This window comes from Glycine soja, chromosome 12, assembly GCF_004193775.1.
Source record: "Glycine soja cultivar W05 chromosome 12, ASM419377v2, whole genome shotgun sequence".
Lineage (NCBI taxonomy): Eukaryota > Viridiplantae > Streptophyta > Magnoliopsida > Fabales > Fabaceae > Glycine > Glycine soja.
Genome location: NC_041013.1, coordinates 37,197,942 through 37,215,185, shown reverse-complemented (window position 1 = coordinate 37,215,185; position 17,244 = coordinate 37,197,942). Strand labels below are relative to the sequence as shown.

Genomic DNA, 17,244 nt, shown 5'->3' with positions numbered 1-17,244 from the left:
CAGCAAAATCAGTTAACAAAAGCAGGAGTGGTGATCCTCCTTCGGGGCCTTACTGCAGGTGGTGGTGGTGCCTATGTGTTACTGCTATCATTCCCTAACCCATCAAAAACACCTTGTCCTCAAGGTGTTGGGGCTGCAACGCATGGTTTCCAAATGTAATACCGGGATCCCAAGGTCTGTCCCAAAGAAACTCACCAGTTTTAGCACTTGTCCATAGTGCTAAGACAGTGGGGATGCACTTGCGTGAGACCATGATAGTCCCAAAGAATCCAGGCCCCCCTCAAATAGGGCGATGTCTCTATTTTATCCATGCTTGTCATGCGGAGCTGTTGCATGGCCATAACTAAGGATAGTGTTGAATAGGTGGTCGGAAATGGGAATAGTGGCACGAACAAGATCTAGAGCGGAAAGATGCGGAGTCGGTAAGGGTGTGGGGCGCGACTGTATGAGTGCGGGAAGTGGAGGTGGAGTCGGCATGGGCGGCGGAGGTGGCATGAGTGGCTGAGTCAGCATGGGTGATGGAGTCTGCATGGGCAGCGGAGTTGCGGCAAGGGTGTGGGGCGCGGCTGTATGAGTGCAGGAAGTAGAGGTGGAGTCGACATGGGCGGCGGAGGTGGCGATGGTGACGACACGGAGGAAGAAGGGTAGTGGTGGGTGGTTCTTGGAGGCAATTTTAGAAGAAGGGCATCCAGTGTGGATTCGAGGCGGCGTTGAGCTGTAGCAAGTTTGGCCAAGGCGGCCTTGAGGCGGTCCTCACGAGCGACAGAAAGTTCGACGTCTGCCATTCGAGGTGTGTGCTGAAATGGAAGGGAATGTGGTTATTGATAGAGGGTAGTGTGGAGAGGAAGAAATGAGGAAAGATGGTTCGGCGGGTGGTGTGGGTTGCGGTAGTCGAAGCTAGTATGCCAGCCATGGAAGACAGTCATAAGAGCTTTGTTTGGCGGGTGGTGTGGATTGCGGTAGTCGAAGCTGGTATGGCAGCCATAGAAGGCAGCCATGGGCTCTCAATGAAAGCACCAAATGTTATGGGTTTGCAACTTAGAAATTGGTTTCGAGGACTAGGGCCTCCATGAGGAAGAAGAAGAAGAAGAGTAAAGGAAGAGCTTCTATATTTCTCATTCATAACTGCCTTATTACATTACTTTTCTATTTATACTGTTAATTAGAATAACAGAATTTGTGATTCTGTTCTATCCTATCCTAACAGAATTGGATTTGCACAAGCAAAATGGCAGACAAGCATGGTGCGGTAGTGGTGGGCCCTTCTGTAGGATGCGCCAGCTCAGCAAAATCAGTTAACAAAAGCAGGAGTGGTGATCCTCTTTCGGGGCCTTGCTGCAGGTGGTGGTGGTGCCTATGTGTTACTGCTACCAGAATGTATCTTTAAGTTTCTCAAAAATCCATTGTCAAGGTCAACACCTCGGTGTTCAACTCTACAAACTCCTTGAGTAAAACACAATAAAAAATAACGGTCAAGTAAGGGAGATTAATGCACGCACCAAAAATCTGACTAGGGTTTCGTCAGTGGGAGAAAGGGACTTGTCGTTAGTTGAAAAACTTTGTCTTGAGGGCATGCATTTTTCAAATTTTTATTTTTGCTATATTAATTTTTAAAAATAATATTTTTTTTTATGTTTTTTGAAAGTTTTATTTTTAACCACTCTTTCGTTTTCCTCCGTTAAAAACGTTAACTACTTTCTGCATGGTTTTTTACATGAGTATCTAATTCATTACTCGTCGGTTACACTTTTTGTTTACAATTTTTCGTTATAGCATATATATATATATACATACAAAATTTTCTTGTTATAATTTTATTTTTTCATAATTTTTAAAAATATAACTAATTTAAATTATGATAATTAGATAACAAACTTAAAACTATGCATTTAACTAAAGATATAATTTATTTTTTAATTTCTTTGTTTTTTATTGTTTTTATATATTGTTTGAATAAAAAATCTAGGAAAGTTAAAACAAGTAATTTTTTGGCACAAAAATATTTTTTTTTTGGAACAATTAATTACTCAAACAACAAATAAGTCAATAAATTGGTGAAAATCCATATAACTTGTGGTGTTATTTAATCTATAGCAAGTTGAAATTCCTGTCATTAAACACATATGAGATTCAAGGTCATCTTAAAAAGCCACCTGGTTTTGTCTGCTTCTTCAGCCTGAGGAGGTTAATAAACCTGTAAGTAGTTTTCTTATTGTATGTTGATAATGTTCCTATAATATATGAATTGCATGAATGACTGAATTTTATATGTTAAGACAGTTCTTGTGTTACCTAAGAGGGCTCCTATGTAACCTTTATTGTTGTTTCTCTTATATATCCAGACTCCAGCCACATTCTTTGCACAAAAACTTCATAAAACAAAGTAACAATGTTATTGACTTGAACCAATACATTTCTTGTGTTTCTTGGAGTAGGTTGAGGTCCCTTGGAGTAGCTTTCGTTGTAATATTAAGAATGCTAGCAGGGCCCGATAGGTTCGTCATAAACCATAAGATCTTATATTGCTGGAATAAAAAGTGTTAGAACAAAGGAGAATGTGGATGAAAGTTTGAAAAAAAAAAGAGAAAAGAAAAAAGAAAAAAAAAGGCTTCAAGTCCCACATCACTCAGGATAAACACTTGAATAGTGTTTCACTCCTTATATATAGAGAGCTCCTTTCTTCTTTTTTTCTTGCCCTAGTTGAGAAGCATTTCCTCAACTTTTCTTTCTCCCTCCCATATTTCAGCCGATGCATTTCTGGCAAACTTCTCCCTCTTTCTTTCTGTCGCTCTAAAATTTCGGTTGGCTATAATAGTGACTTTTTATGTCATATTTTTTGTTGGCTATAAGAGTGACTTTTTAAGTCATATTTTTCGGTTGACTATAAGAGTGACTTTTTAAGTCATATTTTTCGATTGACTATAAGAATGACTTTTTAAGTCATATTTTCGGTTGACTATAATAGTGACTTTTAAAGTCATACTTTTCGGTTGGCTATTAGAGTGACTTTTCAAGTCATATTTTCGGTTGGCTGTTAAAGTGACTTTTCAAGTCATATTTTTGGGTGGCTTTAGAGTGACTTTTCAAGTCATACAAGAGGGTGTAATTCTAGAAAAGGTTCCCTCGGTGCAGTGAGAATCTTATACAGTGATCTGGGCTGTTTTATCCTGGGGACTTTGTGGTTGATAGTTTGCTTGCACATTTTTTGGCAGTGCCACGAAATGTCTTAAAGAAAGTGACATTGTCCGTGACTCAGCCAGTAATTTTTTCGGTTTGCCATAAACTATTGTTACAACAATTTTAAGACGTTTTCTGTTCTGCTAGGCTATCGTAGATATTACTGGCTCGAACAGCAATGACCTCAACAAACCTTTTAGGTTTGAAGGGTATCATTTCAAACGTTGGCAACAAAAGATGATGTTTTCTTTAACTATGAGAAAAGTTGTCTATGTTTTGAACACTGATATTCCAGTGGTACCTGAGGATGCTGAGAAGGAAGTGAAGGATAAAATGACTATAGAATTAGCTCATTGGAATGAAAATGATTACCTATGCAAGAATTTCATTCTGAATGGGTTAGCTGATGATCTCTATGATTATTATAGCCCATATAAGTCTGCCAAATTAGTTTGGCTAGCTCTGGAAAAGAAGTATGATACTGAGGAAGCTAAGACTAAAAAGTATGTTGTTAGTCGCTACCTCAAGTATCAAATGACTGATGATAAATCAGTAAAGTCTCAATCCCATGAGATACAGAAAATTGCTCAAGAGTCATACATAGTTGTGATAACTGAGATCAATATGATTGGAGGATCAAATGGATGGTGGGTAGACACTGGCGCCTCCCGCCATGTATGCTATGATCGTGCTATGTTTAAAACATACACGAATGTTGAAAATAAAAAAGTGCTGCTGGGTGATTCCCACACCACTACTATTGCTGGAACTGGAGATGTTGAACTGAAGTTTACCTCTGGAAAGACTTTGATTCTCAAAGATGTGATGCATACTCCAGAGATGAGAAAGAATCTGGTTTATGATTTTCTTTTAAATTAAGGAATACTGGGGGTACTTCATCCAGTTATCTTCTTGCTATTAGTAGTGAAAATCTTGCACAACCAGAACCAGATATAGAGCCTCGAAGAGGTAAGAGAGCAAGAATTGCTAAATAGTATGGGCCCGATTATATGACCTATACATTAGAGGAGGATCCATCAAACCTCCAAGAAGCTTTGTCTTCTTTGGATGCTGACTTGTGGCGAGAAGCCATTAATAATGAGATGGATTCTTTAGAATCTAACAAGACCTGGCATTTAGTAGACTTGCCTCCTGGCTGCAAACCTATTAGATGTGAAATCATTGTTGTGTAACAACTTTGATATGAAAGACCTCGGAGAAGCAAGTGTAATCCTTGGTATTAAGATTACTAGGTCAAAAGAGGGAATTTCTCTGGATCAATCTCACTACATTGAGAAGATCTTAAAGAAATATGACTACTTTGACTGTAAACCTGCTAGTACACCATATGATCGAAGTGTAAAACTATTTAAGAACACTGGTGAAGGTATACGACAAACTGAGTACACAAGTATCATTGGTAGCCTTAGGTATGCCACTGATTGTACTAGACCCGACATAGCCTATGTTGTGGGATTATTATGCAGGTTTACCAATAGACCTAGTAAGGAGCATTGGCACGCTATCGAAAGGGTAATGAGGTACCTTAAAAGAAACATAAACCTTGGATTACATTATAAAAGGTTTCCCGTTATACTTGAAGGATATAGCGATGCAGATTGGAACACTCTTTCAGATGATTCCAAAGCAACCAGCAGCTATATATTTAGCATAGCTGGTGGGGCTGTTTCTTGGAAGTCAAAGAAACATACTATCTTAGCTCAGTCCACTATGGAATCTGAGATGATAGCACTAGCAACTGCTAGTGAGGAAGCAAGTTGGCTGAGAAGCTTACTTGCAGAGATTTCGTTATGCGAAAGACCGATACCAGCTGTGTTGATCTATTGCGATAGTACCGCGGCTATTGCAAAAAATTGAGAACCGTTATTACAATGGTAAGAAACGACAGATACGTCGTAAGCACAACACTGTTAGAGAATTACTCTCAACAGGAGCTATTAGAGTGGATCACGTACCCACTGATGATAATTTAACAGATCCTTTGACGAAAGGATTAGCTAAAGAGAAAGTCCATTACACTTCTAAAAGAATGGGACTATTGCCCTTACTGTGATGATCATTCATGATGGTAACCCGACCTAAATGACTGGAGATCCCAAGAACTAGGTTCAATGGGTAATAACAAGTTATGAAGTGATATGAGATGAACATGCTGTTATAAGTGAAAGCAGCATGATTCCTCAAGTGACAAGAGGATGAGTTATGAAAAAAAAATTCATAATTCTTAATGAGATCTATACTGTATGTTGAGTGGAGTACCTAGGCTACAGGAGTACTCTTGATAGACTCACCTATGTGAATGTTGAAGTAGGGGCCGCTTCATATGAAATTTTGGGCAAAAATTTCTAGAGCGTTCACTATATCGGGATAGACATGCATGGCCTTTAACGCACGGGCTTTATAGAATACACCTATGAAAAGGTTGTGTGTGGTTTGATGTCAGAGATAGAGTTCAAGACTTCGAGTCACTCTAGTAAAATCTGAATCTTACTCACTATGCAAAGGTTCAAGTTGTATGACACCTTTGTTTATGCACAATTTTATGAAATCCTCGAAAATCTTCTTTTCAAATTTCAAGTGGGGGGGATTGTTAGAACAAAGGAGAATGTGGATGAAAGTTTGAAAAAAAGAAGAAAAAAAAGGCTTCAAGTCCCACATCGCTCAGGATAAACACTTGAATAGTGTTTCACTCCCTATATAGAGAGAGTTTCTTTCTTCTTTTTTTCTTGCCCAAGTTGAGAAGCATTTCCTCAACTTTTCTTTCTCCCTCCAATATTTCAGCCGATGCATTTCCAACAAACTTCTCCCTCTTTCTTTCTGTCGCTCTAAAATTTCGGTTGGCTATAATAGTGACTTTTTAAGTCATATTTTTGGTTGGCTATAAGAGTGACTTTTTAAGTCATATTTTTCGGTTGACTATAATAGTGACTTTTTAAGTCATATTTTTCGATTGACTATAAGAGTGACTTTTTAAGTCATATTTTCAGTTGACTATAATAGTGACTTTTAAAGTCATACTTTTCGGTTGACTATTAGAGTGACTTTTCAAGTCATATTTTCGGTTGACTATTAAAGTGACTTTTCAAGTCATATTTTTGGGTGGCTTTAGAGTGACTTTTCAAGTCATACAAGAGGGTGTAATTCTAGAAAAGGTTCTCTCAGTGCAGTGAGAATCTTATACAGTGATCTGGACTGTTTTATCTTGGGGACTTCGTGGTTGATAGTCTGCTTGCACATTTTTTGACAGTGCCACGAAACGTCTTAAAGAAAGCAACATTGTCCGTGACTCAGCCAGTAATTTTTTCGATTTGCCATAAACTATTGTTACAACAAAAAGGTTCTAAACCAAGCAGCAGACAGACGATAAAATCCAAGACTAAAGTTCTTGAGGTGGCATAATGGATCAACAAATAAAATTTGAATTCAAAAGTAGTAAACCAAGATCTTATCTCTTAGTTTATCTTGTAATTTGAACACAAATATAATCTAATTGTTACAACTAAGTTTATATTAGTATATATCTTTTTCTTTTCTTCTAAATAGTACTCAGATTGAATTAGGATTTAGGAGAATTGTTGCTCATTATGAAACTTAATCTTCGAGTTTCTCTATTCTCTTGAATTTGAATTAGTTTTTATCTTAAGAATTTAGTTTCATAAATCATTTCCAACTACTATATTCATATATACACTGCATACACATTTAATGTGATTCATATACGTTTTATTTTTTCCTTTATTTTTTTCTTGGCATCGGTGTTCAGAAAATAATAATTCTAAAGTTAAAAAGGTTCATGCAACAATTTGAAAACTTTCAGAGCTTTTGATAAAATTGACTTGATTAAGAAGAAAGTGAAAAAAATATGTCCTCAAATTATGTCAAAACCTCCTCCTTTGATCAAGTCAATTTTGTCAAAACCTCAACGAAGCATCACACCCCGTGATTCATCAACACCTTCAAGGAATCAAGATAAACTACAAAACCAGTAGAAAAACACGGCATATGCAGTTTCAACAAACACAAAAAAAAAACTAATACTCAAAATCCATTCTCTAATTCTCTTTCCACACCATCTTTAGCTTGTGAGATCTCTGCTCTGCAGTTACATTTTTTCATCCACAGATTGACATTTGGGTGTGCACCAAACATTATTCAAAAATGCATTTTTTGGAATAAAATAAAATAGTGATATAACACCTCGTTTTAATGTTTTTTTTTCCGTTGGAGTCTCGTGGCCTTTTTTCTCTTGTACAGATGACCATACAGAAATCACCATAATAATTTAGAAAATAGGATAAATCTACAAGGATGTGGACTAGCACATAAATCAACAGAAAAATTAACATGAAATGTCATCATACCTGTTTTTTTCCAAAAATGTACCAGTATTAATATATGTTCATTTCTCTAACAAGATATTAAAGGCGAAATTATAAACAAAAAATAAAATCATACACTCTTGGGTTTTTTAAGTTTTAGAATTTAAAAAGGGTGTGGTTTTATACACCCTAGTCTCCTTGCCAGATAACCAGACATACCTCACCACGTAACAGCGCACTCCCCGCATCCAAACCCTCTTCACAACTTAAGTGACCTCCAAAGTAGAACAGAGAAGGAATAAGACTAAATTCTGCTTGGCTTTTTATTCCATAGAATAGTTTATATAAGCTGCTACAAAGTATTCTAGAATATTATTTTCGTAGGACAGCCTAATACACCTCAGCATAACTACCATTATAGGCACAAATAATATGTACAACCCAACAAGCACTATTACCTAACAGAAAGTTGTTTAGCAGCATAAAATAAGTATTGACAACTAGACATAATCTTTCAAGTGATTGGGAGCAATGATCCTTCTCTTGGGCCTGCTTTGAGTGACCTCTGCCTTACCAATCTTGGGAAATAAATGTTTGATCCCTCCTATATTTCAATGTACGGAGCAAATTTTGAAATATAATGGATCAAACATTTAGCACATGAAGATCAATAATAACTACAACAACTGTAATTTTCATCCGCTCTATCAAAAAGAGAAAGAAAGAGAGGATCTTGCATGCAGCCAAGAAAAATACTTATTTGTTAGCCTCCTTGGAGTTGAAGAAGAATACAAAATCAAACTCCTTTGTAACCTTGAGGACAAGGTTCTCAAAAAATGGGGAAGTACGTCTCAAAAGCAGGAATTGGGCCAAATCAGTCTACTAGGCCCAATTTGGAGAGGCTCTAACTAGTCAAGACAATTTCAATGTGGATGAAGGATTTTGTAAGCCTTAGTTTACCAATTAAGATTCATTAACTTTTATAATAATATTTCTTTATTTTTAATTACAGTTGCATGATTCTCTTCTCCGTTAGAGGAAATAAGCTTTCATATAAAATGCATGAATTCACTAAATGAGAAATCAAAATATTGTTGCTTAAAAGTATCTTACTCTCCTGCCCTTATTACATCACAACCCTAATGCACTTCAAGGCTAATGAACACAGGGTAACAATAAAACATGAATCCAAATTATTCTCAGTCACTCTTGAGAGAACAGAATTCCAACCTCTCAAATTCCTTCTCTCATTTTAATTTTTCTAATAATGGTATAAAAAGGTGTCACTCCTGATATTTTAGGCTGTTATTATGGGCTTCTCTATCGGCACGAACTACCTTGTACAAGTTATATTACTTGTGTATGGTGTACAATAAATAATGACCTTTACAAAGAGAGAAGAAAAATCAGATAATATTATAGAAAAAGAAAGAACCAAAAAACAAGTTATATACACATTATGACTCATCCAGCTTCAGTTCAAGTTGTAATTTGTTACAAAATATGACCATTTTCTGAGATGGCAGAAGCAACGGACTCATCCAGCACTCCTGAATTGCCAATACATGTAGTACAGCCAAATCCAACAATATGAAAACCTTGTTCATTTAGATATTTTTGCAGTCCACTGGCAATAAAACAGAAACAAATACAAAATTAGAATATATTTTCCCTAATTTGTACAGAGGGGAAGTGACTACATTATAATACAAATTACTGCATAAGAAGCACAAAAAACCTCTGGAGTAGATATTTTGTAACAACTCCAGAGCCTAGAGCAAGACTTGTTTTAACCCAAGGCTTGACCTGGCAAAACAGTGAAAACAGTAAACAGTTAGAATCAAGAAAAGAAAAGAACCATCCAAAAAACACACAATCTTTTCCTTTTATTATGCAAAGCGAAAAAAAGACACCAGAAGATAAGGACTTCATCCTGATATCATTGCTGCTGTTAAGGTCCCCAGAACAAAGTCATTTACATGGATCTCCCAAACACTCATTTTGACATCATTGCTGCTGTTAAGGTCCCCAGAACAAAGTCCTGCAAAAATAGGAACATGAGTCATAGACAAGAACGAACGAGTCTTGACTTTTTCAAAGGCCAGAAAACATATCATGCATAAGTGGTCACTAATAGCTTGGTGCTCAAGCTAGTGAAAGCCAGCAAAAGTTGATAAATATAATGAACAGGTGAATGGAACAGAACTGATGTTGAATGGAACAGGTGAATGGAACAGAACAGTTGACAAAATGAAGATCAATAGATCTATAAGCACTTCACATCAGAATATAATAAATGAGTTTGATATATGGTACTTACAGTCTCATCACTTCTTCCCGTTAACTTGAGATACTGTAATGTAACATGATCCACAGGGAAGAAGCCCATGGTGGCACCATATTCAGGAGACATATTGGCAATAGTGGCCCTGTCAGCCAAAGATAATTCACCCATACCATCACCTAGAGAACAAAGCAAATAACTATTAATCAGCAAGGACAATCAGTGTAAGTTGAAAAAAGGAAGAAAAAAATATGCAACAGTAGGCCACAAGAGAATTTAATTACCATAAAATTCAACAAATTTCCCCACAACACCATGCTTTCTGAGAATTTGAGTCACAGTTAGAACTAAGTCTGTTGCTGTAACACCATTGCGTAGTTTTCACTTCAAAATGGACGTTGTGAGGAGTATATGTTCTTAAATTGTGTCTAATTATAGTTGCAAACTGTGATGAGTTTTTACGTATTTTGCATGTTGAGAAGTGAAATGATAAAAAATTGTCAAAAAAAATTAATAACAATAATAAGTGGTGAATATTGAATAAGCAGAAGTACCTGATCTTGTGTTATTCACATTCAGCTGCTCAACTGTGAGGGCTGCAATGGAAGCAGCTACTATGAGTCCTAACCTGACTATCATGAATCTATAGGCCACATTATAATGTCTTATAATCCTTAAAAACTCATCACTGGCACATGAACATGGCCGAGAAGCACTCTACAACAATAACAACCAAACATTTTTCCCACTTGGAAGGCTCAGCTAAATGGATCAAATGATGACAAAGAAACACCCTATACACAGTAAATGATATATTCAAAGGAATTCAAGTGCTCGAGACAGTTACCAAGCAATTTTATTATGAGAACATTAAGTTCAATTATAATATATAATCACTGCAACCTGCCTTTTCATGCTATTTCAAGTCTCACCACATTTTGCTCCGGGCCTTCTGGCCTAAAAGTTGATCCGAAGTGGCGTTTTCAAAATAAACATGAAGCTCATGTTCATTTGATTGACATGAATTAGTAGGTATTTAACTCCTATATTATATATATATATATATAATGTAAATTCACTTGTTTGGTATGTTCTAAATTCAAATCATCCAAGGTACAAGCCCCTTACAATTTGAATCATTAGTAGTAGTAGAACTATCCACGTGATCAAGAAGTAAATCAACAAAAGGCTAGAACTTTTGATAGAAATTCAGTGTCAACCAATTAGCACTAAATAAGAACAGGGAAATTCTATTTATTCTCTGAAATAAATAACGGAAAAATAAAAATAAAAATTGAGTTCCAATGGAGTTCCTCTATAGATGAGGAAGACTAGCCTTCCCGATTATTCATAGTAAACTAGAATACAAATTTCCTATCCCTCAGTTCTGCCGGGCCCCTATACATATTGTTTCTCTTAACAGTTTTTCCTAAAAACAAGAATAAGGATAAATAATAGAAAAAGATAAAGATAGATGAAGGAATGGCTAACTCATTTCTATTTATTAGGCTTTCTTTCTGCAAGAGTAAACTTGAGTTATGAGGGGATATTAAAACTACACCTATGTCATTTTAGTGTATGCAAAAAATATATAAAACTTTCAGCTGTTAATTAAGTGAAACTTGTTATGGAGTTAACTTCATATTCCTTATACAATTAGTAACACTACTTTTTTTGGCTAAAAATTAATAGTGGGAGGGCTAACTACAACTACTGACATTTAAGCCTAGGCATATATTTATTACACACAAAGGAATTATAATTTAAAAAACATGTTTTTATAGTAATATGGCATGTCATTAAGTTTTGTGCTTAATTTTAATTTCCTAATTTCATTAAATAACAATCATATTTAAAAAAAATCAGTGACTTAATGAGAATTCAATCATAATATTTAAATAGAAAAATTAAGAGGTGCCAAAATATAAGCTTCTTTAAATTGAAAAATCTAGAACTTTTTAACTTTGATAGAAAACTTAGAAGGGGTAAAATTATGAAGTAGAAAGCTAGGTGTAGAGATAAAAATAAGAGGTGCCAAACCTTTTGCTTTACACTGTGTGTATGCATTAATTCCTCTGCACCTAGCTAGTGTGTAATAAATATATGCCTAGGCACCTTAAATGTTGAAACACTAGAGTGGCTACATGCACTAATAGAGATTTTTTTTTTTTTTACGTGAAAGTACTACTACTACTGCACTAATAGAGATGCTTTATTGATCTATAAAATATCCTTTGAAATCACGCTGCACTTTCAAAAGATGAATGACATAGACTAATTAAAAATTGTATTAAGTAACATGTTATCACATGACAGGCGTAAGCAGCAAACAGGTGCTATGAAAATTAAGTAACAAGGACCCATGCCAAAATATTGAATATTGCAAGGACTATTTTAATTGATTTATAAATAACTATAAAAAAGTGAGTATATTACATGGATTAAACATATTTAAGCCTAAAAACATTTAAGTTATACATGAAACCAAGCAAGAATAAAAAAAAATATACTTTGAAGCATGAATCACATGCACTTTCAAAAGATGCATGTCAATCATAAAAAAATGAATAAGTAAACTGGCGAGTTCACAGAAGTCCAATTTCCACTGCATGCATGTCATTTGTACACTCTTGGGCAGCTAGACTAACCTGTGAGTAACAAAAACAACAGGACGATTCCCAATTCCAGCAGCAACAAGCTTCTCCAACAGCATAGAGCTAACTTCCTGCAAATTTCAAAATAAACAAGTATATCAAGTAGAATCTAACAAGAAAAAAAAAAAGGGAGAAGCCAGCAGTAGGAAAGTGCAAGGAAAGCATAGGTAAAGATACGAAAGAAACATCATACTGCAACCATGTGCAGGGAGGAAATGGAGAAATTGAAAGACCTGGGTCACTCTGACTAAGAAGCTGGTATCATCGAACCAAAGTTCAGTAAAAATAAAAACCAACCAATATTATAAATACAAACAAAAAAAATGCCCAACACCACATATATACATTCTCTTTGCCGCTTTGGTCCATCCTTGTTAACATCTGCACTAGCATTATCAGTCCTGGGGGTGTCTCTCTTTGGAGCAACAGCAAAAGCCTTTGGGGGTGGTGAAACTTTCTGCCTTGGAGGTAGAGTATATCTTGCCTTCATGACATTGCCATCTATTTGGGCCTGCATTACAAAAAGCAAAGGTATAAATCTACAAATGTAGCAGCCAGCAAGCTTGATTTATTGAAAACAGTCCTATTCAGTCACAGAAACCTACACCACCCATGTACAATAATGCCTTTCAGCATCCCCTCTTGTCTTGAACTGCACATATCCATACCCTTTTGGAAGATTGACCTGGAAATGAGGAAAAAATGAAATGTCATATCACATTAAATTCCTCTATATAGCTATGATGCCAAAGTAAATGCAAACTTACAGTTCGATCCATTGCCAACTCGACACTTATAATCCCACCAAAGTTACCTGAAGTTAATGCATAAAGGGGGATTCCTAAAAGGTCAACAAAAACACATGTGTACAATGAAGTTATAAAGGTTACTAAGAGCTTTCTTTCATTACTGATATTAATTCCTTAAAGCCACTAAAATGTCTCTTCACTAAATTAGGCAATAAGACATCAAGCCAATATGTCTCCACAGTTAATGATATTAATATTAAAATTGCTAAGTTGAAGCCCAAATGATTGAAAGTCATAGTTTAATGAGAAATAAACGAAAATGGAACAAAAAGAGAAGCTGCACGGGGCTTAATTCATGGATTCTACCTCCATGAGACATTGCTTACTCCACCACTGGACTAGACCAATTACATGTGAATTGCCAAATAATAACTCTTACAACTATTTGGCAACTACAAGGATAACAGAGAGCATATAATATATTATTACATTCAAAATGTAAGATAAAACTAAAAGGTATAAATAATTAAAACATACTGAAAATTTCTTTCTAGTGCCCTTCATTGACATTTCTGCTAAGCTTTTCTACATGAAGAACAAGTGATCCACGTACAGGAGAAGGTTTCCTGAGTTCAAACACAGGAGATAAATACATAAGCAAGAAGTACGAGTAACACAAAAGGGAAAAAAGACTGTTAATGTTGAAGGAAGATACCAAAGGTTAGTTGATAAATTGATTTACTTGTCTCATATCCGACCTGACATTGCTTTTTCAGTGAGTGTTGTAAGTCAGTTTATGCACTCTCCTTATGAAGAACACCTTGAGGCAGTCTACCGAGAGCCTAGCAATTATTTGAGAAATTGGATGCTGGAATTATTTGCTTGCCATTTGTGCCTTCCAATCAGCAAACAGCTGACATCTTGACCAAAAGCCTAGCAAGACCCATTTTTGAGCGTTTAACAAGCAAGTTGGGCATGATAGATATCTATGCATCAACTTGAAGGGAGAGGGAGGGGTGTAGGAATTAATAGAAGATATTGCAGTTTCTTATATTAGATGAATCGAGATTTGATTTACTTTGTTTTAAAATAAGATCTTTATCATTATTAGCTATTATTTGTTTCCTTTATTATTTCTCGAATCAAGGAACAAACTTTATTGTAATATTTCTATATAAGCAGTACTTTTACTGCTTGAATAAAATAAGAAAGTCTTTCCTATTACTTTCTACACAAAGATTCAAGTAAATTTTGTTTACATCTAATCCACACACTCTGCAAATTAAGTGGGGTTAAGAAAGTTTAGTGTTGAGGCCGATCCATGGGTTATCTCTTATTTATTTATTTATTTACTTCAAATAACATAGTAAATGCAACAGCAACAATAGAGCCTTATCTCGCTGGGTGAGATCGGCTGCATGGAACCGATAACAAAGTAAATAAATTAAAAAAATTTAGAATGAAAGACTCATCTATGAAAAGCAAAACCCTAAGAATACTACATGAACTTCTATTCCCTAAGTGGAGAATCTCATCATTGCCATCATCCCCATCATCACTACCATCATAGTTCCTCCCATCACAACCATTACTGCTGTTATCATAAACAAACTAAAATCTCTCATCAGATAAAATCGTAAAATTCCTAAAAATTTAAGAAAATAGTATATGAAACCCCTAATAAGATAAATCCTCAACAAAATTACAAAAACTAGTAACCTAAAGATTATTTTTGCTGGGAGAAGATTATTTTTTAAAATCTGACTTATATAAAATAAGATATTCATAGACAAATGACATTTACAGCATTACATAACTGGTGTTACTGTAAATATTTCTAAGCTTTTGACATATACATTTGGTTGATTCATTTTCATATCTTTATACGTTGTGTTCCACATAATGTTTTCTTTCTTCACCTTCTATTTTTCTTGAAAAGATATCCACTGGTTCTAACTGAGGTTTACCATTAATTGCTTGATTGTTGAATTCCCTGCATGTAGTAAAATTTGCAAGCTAATTAATTGCTTGATTGTTGAATTCCCTGCATGTAGTAAAATTTGCAACCTAATTAATTGCTTGATTGTTGAATTCCCTGCATGAAATAAAATTTGGAAGCTAATGAAGATGATTGCATACTCACGGCAGAAATTCAATTTTGTCCTCTGTTGAGAATTTCTCGATGGATAATGTTCGCCTTTCTTGCGTTACATTCCTGCACCCACATCAAGGAAGCACTAGAGTATGTGTTTAAAAAACTTGATGCTAATGGTGACAAAAAAAAAATCTCCTCCTCAGAACTGGGTGCCATGACGAAAAGCCTTGGGCAACACATGAGCTAGGAAGAGCTTCATAAAATGATCAGCGAGGTAGATTCTGATGATGGTGGTCACATCAACCTCACAGAGTTTACTGAGTTGAACACCAAGGTGTCTACCCTGACAATGTTTTTTTCTTGTTGGAGAAACTTGAAGATTCATTCTCAATTTTCGACAGTAGCAGTAACAGTACTATTTCTGCAAAGGAGTTGTGCATGGTGGCGGCCAGCCTAATCAGTGAATGCTCTGTCGAGGAGTGCCTGAAAAATAATTGGCAACATTGACAGCAATGATGATGGCACGATAAACTTTGAGGAGTTCTGGATGATGATGACAGAAAAAATATAGAGTGGAAGTGAAATCTGAAAACTGAAAAGTTGTTTCTTCCTTTGTTGTTATTACCTTCCTTCAAATGCACTGTTATGATTCTAGACTGTTTGATTCGGCAGCTATAAAATGCAACGGAAAGGAAGTATATATAACATTCTAGAGTTTGGTTAGGTGTCACTACTCACTAGTTTAACATAAAACGTTTTGGGCAGACATCCCAACTGAGATGATTGGATTTAATTCAAGTCTGCAATTTGTCTAGCCTTTATATATAATTGTAGTTTTGCTCTTTGAAGCAATTCAAGACATAAAAGAAAAGAGGCTTGGGAAATTGTAGACTTGAAGAATTGAATCCAAACACATGTTAAGATCAAGACTTTGTTTGCTATCGGAATGGTGTTACAATTATTAAACCTTGATACGTTTGACATCATGGATCGATCATTAGGGATATTATAAACCAAAAAGAAAAGATGAGCCTCAACTATGAAAAATGGAGATAGCACATTTATAATCAAATAATCATGCAATGAAAGTAGGTATATTACAGATTTAAAAAGATCTCACTCTCAAGATGCACAATACTCAATAGTTAAAATCAAGATTCATGGCATGACTATTTTCAAAGCAGGAACAGTATTGAAACCAATAAGAAAGAACATTATATTCAAATTAGATATGCTTTTATTGCATTTTACAGAAGCCCGATCATAGGGTACGAATGATAACAGTACATGTGAAGGAAGGAAGGTAATAAATAAATACGATAACAATAAGAACGAGAAAGAAACAATTTTTATGGGTTTTGAGATTTCACTTTCACCATATATGTTCTTCCATGCCATCGTTGTTGGGGATGGAACTGCTACCGTCAATGCCGAAAATGGAGAACGCGTCAGTGAAGGTTCTTGATAACCTGGTGGCGGTGGATATTGCTTTGCGTTCAACTCAATAAACTCTGGGAGGTAAACGTGACCGTATCGTCAGAATGTATCTCAGAGCATTTGATGAATCTTTTCTTTCTGGCTGGTGTGTTGTTCTGGATTTTCATCACTGAAACCACTTCCAAAGAAGAGATGTTTCGTCACCATCAGCATCAAATCTTTTACAACACCTACATTCTCTTCTCTTCTCCCCCTTTCTTCCACGTAATGAAATTCAGAAAGTTATAGCTGTCAAAACGGGCCAGCCCGGTTAATGTGGGTTGGCCCGCAATGGATTGAGTTAAAAATGGGCTAGTCCACCTGAGCTCACTTTTGTGTGGGCTAATAAAATGCCAACCCAGCCCGGTCCATCATGAATTGGTGGATTATGCGGGCTGACTCACTTTTCTACTTTTTTTTTACAAAAAAAATAAAATTAGTCCAAACAACTTAAAATAAAATCCAATAT

At 35.6% G+C, this 17,244-nt stretch overlaps 1 protein-coding gene across 10 annotated transcripts; it reads right to left on the bottom strand.

Moving 5' to 3' along the window:
- Window positions 1-8,687: 8,687 nt before the first annotated feature.
- Window positions 8,688-16,983, bottom strand: LOC114378594 (putative aconitate hydratase, cytoplasmic). 10 transcript variants are annotated; one of them, XM_028337229.1, is made up of 15 exons: window positions 16,676-16,983; window positions 15,348-15,782; window positions 15,124-15,248; window positions 13,920-14,137; window positions 13,742-13,830; window positions 13,223-13,269; window positions 13,061-13,140; window positions 12,801-12,966; window positions 12,649-12,710; window positions 12,450-12,526; window positions 10,356-10,397; window positions 10,086-10,160; window positions 9,838-9,980; window positions 9,256-9,323; window positions 8,688-9,144 (listed from the first exon to the last, which is right to left on the bottom strand). In XM_028337229.1, exons 8-15 carry the CDS (start codon window positions 12,846-12,848, stop codon window positions 9,012-9,014), a joined length of 648 nt encoding a protein of 215 aa, XP_028193030.1. In that variant the 5' UTR covers window positions 12,849-12,966; window positions 13,061-13,140; window positions 13,223-13,269; window positions 13,742-13,830; window positions 13,920-14,137; window positions 15,124-15,248; window positions 15,348-15,782; window positions 16,676-16,983; the 3' UTR covers window positions 8,688-9,011. The 10 variants fall into 10 exon arrangements, 9 of the variants coding, with proteins under 9 accessions (XP_028193030.1, XP_028193033.1, XP_028193031.1 ...); XM_028337232.1 differs by having other exon boundaries at window positions 16,722-16,983; XR_003659381.1 differs by adding an exon at window positions 9,431-9,558 and having other exon boundaries at window positions 9,080-9,144; window positions 15,348-16,983.
- Between the last annotated feature and the right edge of the window lie 261 nt (window positions 16,984-17,244).

Excerpts from the sequence above, each read along its gene's own strand:
- LOC114378594 (XM_028337230.1), bottom strand. The coding sequence starts at position 12,848 with ATGCTAGTGCAGATGTTAACAAGGATGGACCAAAGCGGCAAAGAGAAT. Across the intron at positions 12,527-12,648 it reads CCTCCCTGCACATGGTTGCA|GAAGTTAGCTCTATGCTGTT; the intron begins GTATGATGTTTC and ends TGAAATTTGCAG. Across the intron at positions 10,398-12,449 it reads GTTGTTTTTGTTACTCACAG|CCCTCACAGTTGAGCAGCTG; the intron begins GTTAGTCTAGCT and ends CTTCCATTGCAG.